General features: G+C 41.8%; 1 protein-coding gene across 1 annotated transcript in view; it reads left to right on the top strand.

The window, feature by feature from the left end:
* The window catches only part of KIZ (kizuna centrosomal protein), a 114557-nt gene that overhangs the window by 37756 nt on the left and 63664 nt on the right, over window positions 1-13137 (top strand). Inside the window, exons 5-6 of the mRNA XM_065893253.1 lie at window positions 5749-6394; window positions 6775-7090. Coding sequence (XP_065749325.1) covers window positions 5749-6394; window positions 6775-7090 — 962 coding nt within the window. The remainder of the gene's footprint in view (window positions 1-5748; window positions 6395-6774; window positions 7091-13137) is intronic.

Raw genomic sequence — 13137 nt, forward strand, 5'->3', positions numbered from 1 at the left:
CAGTTTTTATCCTTCAGTTTGTTAATGTGTATATACATTGATTGATTTGCATATATTGAAGAATTCTTGCGTTCCTGGGATAAACCCCACTTGATCATGGTGTATGATCCTTTTAATGTGCTGTTGGATTCTGTTTGCTAGTGTTTTGTTGAGGATTTTTGCATCTATGTTCATCAGTGATATTGGCCTGTAGTTTTCCTTTTTTGTGACATATTCGTCTGGTTTTGGTATCAGGGAGATGGTGGCCTCATAGAATGAGTTTGGGAGTGTTCCTACCTCTTCTATATTTTGGAAGAGTTTGAGAAGGATAGGTGTTAGTTCTTCTCTAAATGTTTGATAGAATTTGCCTGTGAAGCCATCTGGTCCTGGGGTTCTGTTTGTTGGAAGATTTTTAATCACAGTTTAAATTTCAGTGCTTGTGATTGGTCTGTTTATATTTTCTATTTCCTCCTGGTTCAGTCTCGGAAGGTTGTGCTTTTCTAAGAGTTTGTTCATTTCTTCCAGGTTGTCCATTTTATTGGCATATAGTTGCTTATAGTAATCTCCAGTGATCTTTTGTATTTTTGCAGTGTCAGTTCTCCTTTTTCATTTCTGTTGATTTGAGTCTTCTCCCTTTTTTTCTTGATGAGTCTGGCTAATGGTTTATCAATTGTGTTTATCTTCTCAGAGAACCAGCTTTTAGCTTTGTTGATCCTTGCTCTTGTTTCCTTCATTTCCTTTTATTTCTGATCTGATCTTTATGATTTTTTTCCTTCTGCTAACTTTGGGGTGTTTTTTGCTCTTCTCTCTCTAACTGCTTTAGGTGTAAGGTTAGGTTGTTTATTTGAGATGTTTCTTGTTTCTTGAGGTAGGATTGTATTGCTGTAAACTTCCCTCTTAGAACTGCTTTTGCTGCATCCCATAGGTTTTGGGTCATCATGTTTTCATTGTCATTTGTTTCTAGGTATTTTTTGATTTCCTCTTTGATTTCTTCAGTGATCTCTTGGTTATTTAGTAGTATATTGTTTAGCCTCCATGTGTTTGCTTTTTTTCACAGTTTTTTTCCTTTAATTGATATCTAGTCATAGCATTGTGGTCGGAAAAGATACTTGATACAATTTCTATTTTCTTAAATTTACCAAGGCTTGATTTGTGACCCAAGATATGATGTATCCTTCAGATGTTCCATGAGCACTTCAAAACCAAGTATATTCTGTTGTTTTGGGATGGAATGTCCTATATCAGTTAAGTCCATCTTGTTTAATGTGTCATTTAAAACTTATGTTTCCTTACTTATTTTCATTTTGGAAGATCTGTCCATTGGTGAAAGTGGGGTGTTAAAGTCCCCTACTATTACTGCGTTACTGTCGATATCCCCTTTTATGGCTGTTAGCATTTACCTTATGTATTGAGGTGCTCCTGTGTTGGGTGCATAAATATTTACAATTGTTATATCTTCTTCTTGGATCGATCCCTTAATCATTATGTACTGTCCTTCTTTGTCTCTTGTAATAGTCTTTGTTTTAAAGTCTATTTTGTCTGATATGAGAATTGCTACTGCAGACTTCTTTTGATTTCTATTTGCATATGATATCTTTTTCCATCCCCTCACTTTCAGTCTGTATGTGCCCTAGGTCTGAAGTGGGTCTCTTGCAGACAGCATATATATATGGGTCTTGTTTCTGTATCCATTCAGCCAGTCTGTCTTTTGGTTGAAGCATTTAATCCATTTACATTTAAGGTAACTATTGATATGTATGTTCCTGTTACCATTTTCTTAATTGTTTTGGGTTTGTTATTGTAGGTCTTTTCCTTCTCTTGTGTTTCCTGCCTAGAGAAGTTCCTTTAGCATTTGTTGTAAAGCTGGTTTGGCGGTGCTGAATTCTGGACATTTGCTTGTCTGTACAGCTTTTAATTTCTCCATCAAATCTGTATGAGATCCTTGCTGTGTAGAGTAATCTTGGTTGTAGGTTTTTGTCTTTCATCACTTCAAATATGTCCTGCCAGTCCCTTCTGGTTTGCAGAGTTTCTGCTGAAAGATCAGCTGTTAACCTTATGGGGATTCCCTTGTGTGTCATTTGTTGTTTTTCCCTTGCTGCTTTTAATATTTTTTCTTTGTATTTAATTTTTGATTGTTTGATTAATATGTGGCTTGGCATGTTTCTCCTTGGATTTATCCTGTATGGGACTCTCTGCTTCCTGTACTTGATTGACTATTTTCTTTCCCATATTAGGGAAGTTTTCAACCATAATCTCTTCAAATGTTTTCTCATTCCCTTTCTTTTTCTCTTCTTCTTCTGGGACCCCTATAAGTTGAATGTTGGTGCATGTAATGTTGTCCCAGAGGTCTCTGAGACTGTCCTCAATTCTTTTCATTCTTTTTTCTTTATTCTGCTCTGTGGTAGTTATTTCCACTACTTTATCTTCCAGGTCACTTATCCGTTCTTCTGCCTCAGTTATTCTGTTGTTGATTCCTTATAGAGAATTTTTAGTTTCATTTATTGTGGTGTTCATCATTGTTTGCTCTTTCGTTCTTCTGTGTCCTTGTTAAACGTTTCTTGTATTTTCTCCATTGTATTTCCAAGAGTTTGGATCATCTTTACTATCTTCACTCTGAATCATTTTTCAGGTAGACTGCCTGTTTCCTCTTCATTTGTTTGGTCTGGTGGGGTTTTTACCTTACTCCTTCATCTGCTGTATACTTCTCTGTCTTCTTATTTTGCTTAACTTACTGTGTTTGGGGTCTCCTTTTCTCAGGCTGCGGGTCCATAGTTCCTGTTGTTTTTGGTGTCTGCCCCCAGTGGCTAAGGTTGGTTCAGTAGGTTGTGTAGGCTTCCTGGTGGAAGAGAGTTGTGCCTGTGTTCTGGTGGATGAGGCTGATTCTTATCTTTCTGGTGGTCAGGACCGCATCTGGTTGTGTGTTTCGGAGGATCTGTGAACTTATTATGATTTTAGGCGGCCTCTCTGCTAATGGGTGGGGTTATGTTCCTGTCTTGCTAATTGTTTGGCATGGGGTATCCAGCACTGGAGCTTGCTGGTAGTTAAGTGGAGCTGGGTCTTAGCGTTGAGATGGAGATCTCTGGGAGAGATCTCACCGATTGATATTACATGGGGCTGGGAGGTCTCTGGTGGTCCAGTGTCCTAAACTTGGCTCTCCCACCTCAGAGGCTCAGGCTTGACACCCGGCCTGAGCACCGAGACCCTGTCAGCCACATGGATGCTGTTCATTAAAAGTTCATTAAGTGGGCTTCCCTGGTGGCGCAGTGGTTGAGAGTCCGCCTGCCGATGCAGGGGACGCGGGTTCGTGCCCCGGTCCGGGAGGATCCCACATGCCGCGGAGCGGCTGGGCCCGTGACCCATGGCCGCTGGGCCTGCGCGTCCGGAGCCTGTGCTCCGCAACGGGAGAGGCCGCAGCAGTGAGAGGCCCGCGTACCACAAAAAAAAAAAAAAAAAAGTTCATTAAGTAAGTCAAACAAAGACAGATATCATATGATGTCACTTATATGTGGAATCTCAATGACCTGGATGCCGGAGGCCCATGGTTCTGGAGTCGTCCTCAGGAGTCTCGCACACGCCACGTATCAAGCACACCTCAATCCTCTTGGATGCCTGACCCCCACAAAACTTCGAGTGACAGTGAGGTGGGGCGTCTCCCAGAAGCATGGTCAGGTGGCGGGAAACTGGGTCCGGCACCGAAGTCGTGCTGGTGTGGAACCGCCACGGCTGGAGCCGGACAGCCCGGGCAGCAAACTGCACTGCGCATGCCCAGGCCGCAAATCTCTCTCCTTCCAGAACCAACGCCCCCTCAGGACTTTTAGTGAGCATGCCCACAGTCTAGGTTTCCAGGAATATGCTGGAGCTTTTCAAAGCCCCCTGTGGACAGCTCATTCACCAACTTTTCCTTTTAAGTTATTTTAGTTAGCCTGTTGTTTGCCCAACTGTTATCCACTGCCTTAGGCAGCCTTGATGTTAAACATTTGCCTCTGCTTATTTTTGACAAATAACCCCCAGGGAAAGTCAGCTCCAAGTCAGGTCAAATAAAGACAGTCTTGTGAGGGTGGTCTTCCAGGGAGCTACTAGACAGGTCAAATAATGTCAGTTCTCTGGGAATGGGGCTTTGAAAGAGTTCCAGTCCTTTTCTACTCCTTTCAGTGTCTATAAGGGTGCTGGTTTACAGGCTGTGATTACAGGCTGCTGATTTTCAAGGTTACCGCAGACTGGAGGAGGGGGAAATGCGAATAGGGCAAGTTAAAACACCGTGAAGTACTGCTGTTCCTACCAAGATTCAGTTACTCTTCTTGAATAAATGTTCCTCAGATTGCTGCAAGCCTTTGGTTAATTTCCAGAGTTCTGAAAAGTTATTCTGAAGATGTTTTCCACTGTTATTGTTTCTTTTACAGAGCAGAGAATTTTGAGAGGTCCTTATTCCGCCATTTCTCTGACATCCCTTTTCATTTGTTTTTGCTTCAAAGTTGTTTGTTTTATCTTTAGAAATAGAAGAGACAGTATGTTTGAAGGGAAGTAAGACCTAGATTCTGTTTCAGCTATGTGAATGACATTTTCTCTGAAAATTTTGGCCTCAGTTTTTCCATCTGCAGAGGAGGGGTGCAGATGCATCTCCCCATCAACCTATAGTGCTCTGTGGACTAAATGCTATTATGTATGTGGAGGTGCTTTGGTCCCTTTGGAAGAAAAACACTTAACTTCTTCAAGGCTTTATGATTGTTACTTCCAGTTCTGCTTCCCATTGTGTGTCCTTGATCAAGCCGCTGAACCAGTTGCTTCTGTTTCTCTTTCCCATCCCACCCTCGTCCCCTCCTCTCTCTCTTTTTAAGGACGAGACAGTGCTCATACTGCCCATAGACATGCCAGTGAATTTAAATTGCTTTAAATGTCTTTAAAATTACTTGAAGTTGTTCAGAAAAAAACTGCTATTATTTTCAGTTTGACAGGAAATTAGATTATTTTGCACATATGCATTATATTTTAATGCAGTCTTGAATATGTGATTATTGGAAGTTTTTTTTTGTTTGTTTGTTTGTTTTTGTTTTGCTGTACGCGGGCCTCTCACTGTTGTGGCCTCTTCCGTTGCGGAGCACAGGCTCCGGACGCACAGGCTCAGCGGCCATGGCTCACGGGCCCAGCCGCTCCGCGGCATGTGGGATCTTCCCAGACCGGGGCACGAACCCGTGTCCCCTGCATCGGCAGGCGGACTCTTAACCACTGTGCCACCAGGGAAGCCCTGGAAGTTTTTTAATATTACCCACACTACTAGAAATAGAGTTTTGAAACCCCCAATAGTCCTTTATATGCCCCCGGTTTTTTTGTTCAAGTACCTCTCTAGCTTCATCAAATCCACTTCTCTGTGGAAAGTGGTTAGAACTCAAAGTTTATTTTTTTAATTGTGGTAAAATATACGTAACAGAAAATTTACCATTTTAACCATGTTTGAGTGTACAGTTCAGTGGCATTAAATACATTCACATAGCTGTACAATGCAATGTATGTATCTCTTTTTGAAAAATATAGATTCCATAGTTCCCTGACCGTATTTGCTTTGTGAACCAATATTGTTATTACAATTAAATAGTGTGGACTGTACTGTTTTTTGGTCATTCATTTTGTAGGAAGCCATGAGTTTTATAGAACATGGTAGGTGTTGCTTTCATTGGTCCTGCTTCCTGACCTAATTTCATTTCTGAAAACAACCTAAATAACCTCACTGTTCATACACAACCTGTTTAACTTTCATGTCTTTTGGTGGTGCAGGTTGTAATGCCGGCAGAAATTAACTCAGGGACCGCCGTGTCAAGAGGATTGTATCAACCAGCAACAATCTTTATGGGCCGCCAAGTGTCAGCCGTCTCAGGCGTTGGAGATTTCAGTACAGAGCAGAAATCTCCCCAACCCACAAAGAACTTTTCAATTCCTGACCCACATTCACACCAACAGACAGCCCGGAGCAGTAATGTGACAGACAGCTATGTAGTACAAATTCATAGTGACACACAGTGCTTAAATAAGTCTGACAGAATAGATGGAAAGACATCTCTTCAGATGGGTGAGAAAACGCCAGTCACAGCCAGCGCGTTGTCTGAGGAGGAACAAACTCATTGCTTGCAGATAGGAAGCAACGCACGTCAGGGCAAGAGTAATTTATCTGAAGGCAGAAAGTCTGCCGAACTCCATTCCCCATTACAGGAGAGATTAAGTCCAGAGAACAGAACCACTGATTTAAAGTGTGACAGTTCCAGCAGATCAGAGGGATCAGAGGGAGAAATACTGACACGGGAGCATATTGAAGTCGAGGAAGAAAGAGCCAGGCCGCCAGTCTCTCTGCCGTCAGGCTCAGAATACGGTGCATCTGAAATCGAGTGTTCTCAAGAGAAGCATCCTGCCTGGGAAGCTTCCTCAGGTGGGGGGAGAGGCTGAAATGGTTTGCTGGTTTTTGTTGGTATTTAGTTTTTTGGGTGGTGATGGTCTTATGTAAGAATACAAAATACTGTCTAATTGTATCTGTCAAAAAACAAAGTAGTGACTTTGCCAACAAATTCCATTCTAACGAGTTCTTAACTAGGTACATGGAAATATTTTTGCGAGCAAATTCTCTGATTTTTAAACCCACTGTGATATTTTAAAAATATTTTTCATGGGTCTTAAAATACTGTAGTTCGCTGTGGATTGTTTATACACGTCTCTAACAGATGAGCCAGCTCTGCTCTGGGAGGTAGGACGTCTCACCCCTGCTGCCGCCTGAAGTCAGTGATCAGTAATCTGTTCATGTCCCCGTTACAGATCGTCCTCCTCGCCGGGACCCAGAGGCACAGGAGCCCTGCAGAAAAATGTGGGAAGAGCAGGAGGAGGAGAGTGAGAGCAGCAGCAGTGACCTCACAGTTTCTGTAAGTGAAGAGGATCTGATTTTAAGGAGTCCAGAACCACAGCCAAATCCAGGTGACACGGTGGAGGAAGAAGACGGAATAGAGGCCTTAAATTTAATTCACTCCAAGCAAGAAAGAGATGCCCCATCCACTGAAAAACATAATTGTATTTTGCAAACCCTAAGCTCTCCAGATTCAAAAAAGGAATCCTCCACTAACTCGCCAACAAGAGAGTAAGCCATTCAATTTTTTTCATTGTTCTCTTTTTAGTTATAGACATTTTTAGAGACCATTCCACTGGGAGTATATTATTGAACACTCAGCCATGAATGTATAAGTTCCTTAAGTCTCATAAATAGTCTTTTAGATAAGGACTAATTTCTTTTCTTCTTTTCTTTTTTTTTTTATGAAATAGCTTTAAAAGCCTGAATATCATTGAAATCATGGTGATTGGCAGTTTATAATTATATCTAAAGAATCCCTGGTTAATTCATAAGTCATTCCCCCCACCCCCTACCCACCATCCTTTTGGAAAATCAGTCATTTTGGAGTTGTAGTAACGCAGGTGACAAACACTTAAACTTCCTAGGAATTCAGCTTTTGAGACTAAGAACTTTGTATCTAATTAATTGGCTTAATCCTTCTATCCCTTGCCAGAGTGTCATTTTCGTCATACAATTAAATACGCATTAATAAGTTTTTGTAATTATATATCTAAGGCAGCTTTCATTTTCTGAATGTAAAAGTGAGGACATTGGAGTCTTTAAGGGTAAATAGGAACATCGGTGTTATGTGTTTTGAACACTTATAATATCCAAGTCATAAAAGCTCATATATGATTTTTTTTACTGTTGATCGGAGATAGTGGAATTGTAGAAAACATGGAAACCGTTGAGAACCAATTCTGCAATAAAAGTAGCACAAATAGCATCAAATCTCTTAGGGTTACAAGGTACTTAAGTACACAATCCGAGGTAGAGCTCACTGTTTAAAATGAGGATACCAAGGCCAGGGGCATAGGAGTGGCACATAGGCCATGGGGGCAGACCCTCCACACAGCCTCGCCGACCCACCCCACCCCCAGAATGTTGTTACACTATGATACCATCTGTCTCTTTCCAACAGTCCCAGCAGCAGTGAAAAGCCAGGCGGGTGTTCTTGTATGCATAGGTTCACGTTCTCTTTAAAACACCACTGAACCTTTTAATATATTGCCTCTTACCACTCATTACCTACTTACGGTGAAAAGTTTAATTTATAGTCTGATTGCCTCCAAACTGATGTTCAAGACATACTTATTAAGAGCATCCAAATACAAAGTATTTGCGCTGTGGATGGAAGAACCAACATGGTTCTTGTCCTTGGGAGACTGGCTTTATTGCAGAGGCAAGCCAGATGGGTTTTTCTAGTAATAATACTTCTCTCTCATCGAGGAAATACGGGTATTACATACTATTAATACATCATTAGAAACTTTATTACTAAAAAGAGAATGTTTCTATTTTAGGTTTGTATTTGCAGGCTTCTTTTTATAGTTCATTGGACAAGTTAGTATTTTGGTAGACTAACTGGAGGACTAGTGTCCTTACCTAGGACTCAGTCCTTTTCTGAGATGAAAAAAGTTGAGTGTATAGAATTAAGAACCTTCTATCTCCTATTCTCCTATGTGAATGACTGTTTTCTGTGACCCTAAAACAAAGCTCCTTGAAGTGTTGGGATATAGTTTTCCAAAAGTTGTTGGAAAATAGGGGCATTTGGGGAATTTTTGAAAGTTTGTTTTAATAGAATGCCCCCAGAATGAAAGGTCAGTCAGCAGTGGTTGTTTTCTGTGTCCATGTTACCAAATTTGAGTCTGTTGATTTTCTGTGGTGAAAGTCCTCCCCAGGCATAGATCGATGCTGGTTTTAAATGGTGCTGGCTAGCTTGCCGACTCCCCACTGCTCTTGAGGGGCCTGCATTCTTTTCTTTCCTCTCTAGCATTTGCTCTTCTTCTTTGCTCAGAGGGTTGATTATTAACCTGAGCCTGTGACTTCATACTTACAGAGTACCGCTCTGACCTCAGAGGTTCTCAGTTTACTTTAGGATCTGTTGAGGGCCTGGAGAGAAATTACTAGAAGGGATTTTAGTTAACAGAGGTGAAGAGGTGGGACAAAGGAAGACACACAGAAGGATTTGAACAGGAAACTGGAACCTCTGATTTGATGAGAGTGATGATGATGACTTCACACGCACCTGGGAGATACTGCAGTCTGGTTCCAGGACACAATAAAACGAGTCTCATGAGAAGGCAAGTCACACGAATATTTTGGTTCCCCAGTGCGTCCATGTTGTGGCATGTTTCAGAACTTCATTTATTTTTATGGCTGAATCATAGTCCAATGTATGGATAAACCACATTTTGTTTATCCACTCATCTGTTGATGGACACTGGGGTTGCTTCCACCTTTAAAAGCCAAGTGACTTTGAGAAGCTTCATGGCATGCTCCCATGGCTACCTCCAGATGTTGAGCATGTGATTCATGTACGTGAGCTGACCCTCCATTGCAAGCTGCAATTAACTCTTCTCAGAAGAACACTTACTACAATGAAGCTGCACAAAAGAAATGTTGAAAAGGAGGCCCTTGAATCTTTTATTTTCTTAAGGAGTGAGTAGTTTGCTACAAATGTCGGTACAAAGCCCCATGACTTAAAACACGAGACATTTATTATTTGTCATGTGACAGGTGGTTGGCCCAGTGTCAGTTGGGGCCACAGGGATAACTTAGCCACTTGTCCCTCATCTGGGAGATTAGTCCAGCCTCAGTCACCTGGTAGAGGTAGCAGAGTTCCCAAGACAGCAAGAGGGCAAGGCCAGTGCACAGATGCTTCTTAAGTGTCTGCTTGCATCATGTTTGCTAATGTCCCATTGGCTAAAAACATTCACAGGGCCCAGCACAGTGTCAGAAGGTAGATAAAGACAGCCCATCTCTTGATGAGGTGAGTGGCAGAGCTGCGTTGCAAAGGATGTGTATCCAGGGATGAGAAGTTTATCGTCATTTTTTGTAACCCACCACTGTACTTTAGGACAAATTCAAATAAAGATAAGCTTGATGTGAGTCCAAAGGGTCAGGAAAGGTTTTATACAGGTGTTGATGCAGCATCTTAAAGGATGTACAGGTTTGAATAAGGAGGAGAAGGGAAAGGGGTGGATTAGGTCTGAAGGAAGAGTGCAACTAGGAACGCAGGTACAGAGAACACAAGGGGGAAGGGGGCAGGCAGAGGGTGTGGCTGAAGGCTTATCCATGAGGGGTTGTCAGAGTGGAGGTTTGAAATGTCTCCTGGGACATGGTTGAGAAAGGCCTTGAGTATCCAGTTAACGTATTTAGAGTTATCTCTATGTTTTGCAGAATTGTTGAAGGCTATTTTGAGAGAAGGGGGTAGTATGGTGAAGCACTTGATTTGGGAGAATTAATCTGATGTTAGTTTCATCAGGATGACTTACCCATGAGGTAGCCAGAATTCTGAGATGGCCCCCGAAATTCCTGCCCCTGGTGTACACCTGTATGATCCCCTCGCCTTGAGTGTGGGCAGGACAGTGAGGGTGATGGAGCTGCCTGCCGTGATTAGGATGTCATATGACAGAGATGAAGAATTTTGCAGATAATCAAAAGGACTTATCCAGATTGGACCTGATGTAAGTGGATCAGGCTTTAAAAAGAACGGGCTCAGAGATTCAAAGCAGCTGAGCTATTCTCCTGTTTACCTGCCATCTTGTGGAGGCCACGTGGCAAGAAGTGGTGTGCAGCATCTGGGAGCTGAGGGCCTCAGTCCTTCCGTCATAAGGAACTGAACTCTGCCAGATACCAGTGAACCCGGAAGAGGACCCTGAGTCTTAGATGAGATTGCATCCCAGCCGACACCTTGATTTCAGTCTCGTGACACTGAGTGGAGACCCCACTAACCCACACCCAGACCTCAGACCCCTGGGAACTGTGAGATAAATTTGTGCTACATGCTAAATTTGTGGTAATTTGTTATGTAGCAATAGGAAATTAATACAGTTGAACTGGAATCAAGGATTATAACTTTGCAAGGATTGTATGAGTAGAAGTCGCTACACATAACAGGCTGAATCAGATGTGTTCAGGGTCCAGTGTGGGAGCACATGATGACAGGGGGTCGGAGTGAGCAGCCCAGCAGCCAGAATAACCTGTGCTTTCCCTTCCCTGTACCCTCACCATCTGAGCAGGTGCCTTTTCACACAGGGCCCCATGCAGGTGAGCAGGGATGGAAGGGGGTAGACAGGTAGGGACCTAGAAAAGTGGGTGTGCACCTCTGTATTAACCAACAAGCTGTTTCTCACGCAAACATTATTTCTCTGGTTCTTTCTCTAGTGAATGAAGCAATGTATTGAGAGTTTTTTGTTTTGCTCTGTTTGTTTACAAATGTGTAATGTCATAGATCCACCTTTGCAATGTCATCCAAAGTAGTTTTACTGTCTAAAAATTCCCTTTGCTCCATCTACTCATCTCTCTTTCCTCCTCATCACCCAAACCTCTGGTAAACACTGATTTTTTTATTGTCTCTGTAGTTTACCTTTTCCAAATGTCATGTACTTGGAGTTAGACAGCATGTGGCCTTTTCAGACCGACTTCTTTCACTAAGCAGTATGCATCTTAGATTGCGTCCTGTCTTTTCATGGCCTGATAGCTCATTTCTTTTCAGTGCTGAATAATATTCCATTATCTGGATATACCACAGTTTATCCATTCACCTACTGAAGAACATCTCTGTGGCTGCCACGTTTGGGCAATTATGAATAAAGCTGCTGTAGACATCCATGTGGAGGTTTTTGTGTAGACATAGGGTTTCAACTCATTTGGGTAGATATACCGAGGAGTGCAATTGCTGGAGTGTATGGTAGACTATGTTTAGCTTTGTAAGAAACCCCCAAATTGTCTTCCACAGAGGCTGTACCATTTTTATTCTCATGAACAATGAATGAGAGTTCTTGTTGCTGTACATCCTTGTCAGCATTTGGTGTTGTCAGTTTTCTTGATTTTAGCCATCCTAATAGGTATGTGATGATATCTCGTTGTTTTCATTTGCAATTCCCTGATGACATATGATGTTGAGCATCTTTTCATGTACTTATTTACCATTCATATATCTTCTTTGGTGAGATGTCTGTTCACATCTTTTGCCTATTTTTTAATTGGGTTCTTATTTTTATTATTGAGGGTTTTTTTAAATAAATTTATTTATTTATTTTTATTTTTGGCTGCGTTGGGTCTTTGTTGCTGCACACGGTCTTTTCTCTAGTTGCAGCGAGCAGGGGCTACTCTTTGTTGCGGTGCATGGACTTCTCATTGGGTGGCTTCCCTTGTTGCAGAGCACGGGCTCCAGGCACGTGGGCTTCAGTAGTTGTGGCACTCAGGCTCAGTAGTTGTGGCTCACGGGCTCTAGAGTGCAGGCTCAGTAGTTGTGGTACACGGGCTTAGTTGCTCCATGGCATGTGGGATCTTCCCAGACCAAGACTCAAACCCGTGTCCCCTGCATTGGCAGGTGGATTCTTAACCACTGCGCCACCAGGGAAGCCCTTATTGTTGAGTTTTAAGAGTTCTTTGTATATTTCAGATACAGGTCCTTTATCAAAGAGATAATGTGATTTTCAAATATTTCCTCCCAGTCTGCAGCTTGTCTTTCCATTTTCTTGACAGTGTCTTTTTCAGAACAGAAGATTTTGTTTTTGTTTTATTTCTTTTTTTAAGCCACTCTAGGGGTGGCCGGCACCAGCAGCAAGTTCCACCACTGCTGCCGGTATGAGCTACTCAAGGCACCAACCAGCCATCTTGAGAGCCCCAGAAGTTTTCATTTTAATAAAGTCCAGTTTATCAATTTTGTCCTTGCATTGTGTATTTGTTATTGTATCTAAAAATCATCACCAAATCCAAGGTCACCTAGATTTCCTCTTATGTTATCTTCTAGAAATATTATAGTTTGGCATTTTACATTTAGATCTGTGATCATTTTGGTTAATTTTTGTGAAAGATATAAGGTCAGTGTCTAGATTTATTTTTTTTCATGTGGATATGTGGATATCTTTTTGTTCCAGTACCATCTGTTGAAAAGACTGTCCTTTCTCCATTGAATTGTCTTTGCTCCTTCATAAAAGAACAATTGACTATATTTGTGTGCGTCTCTTTCTGGGCTCTGTATTCTGTTCCATTATCTATTTGTCTGTTTCTTCACCAATACCATACTGTCTTGATTATGGCTGCTTTATAGTAAATCTTGAAGT

Source organism: Phocoena phocoena, chromosome 15, assembly GCF_963924675.1.
Source record: "Phocoena phocoena chromosome 15, mPhoPho1.1, whole genome shotgun sequence".
Classification (NCBI taxonomy): Eukaryota; Metazoa; Chordata; class Mammalia; order Artiodactyla; family Phocoenidae; genus Phocoena; species Phocoena phocoena.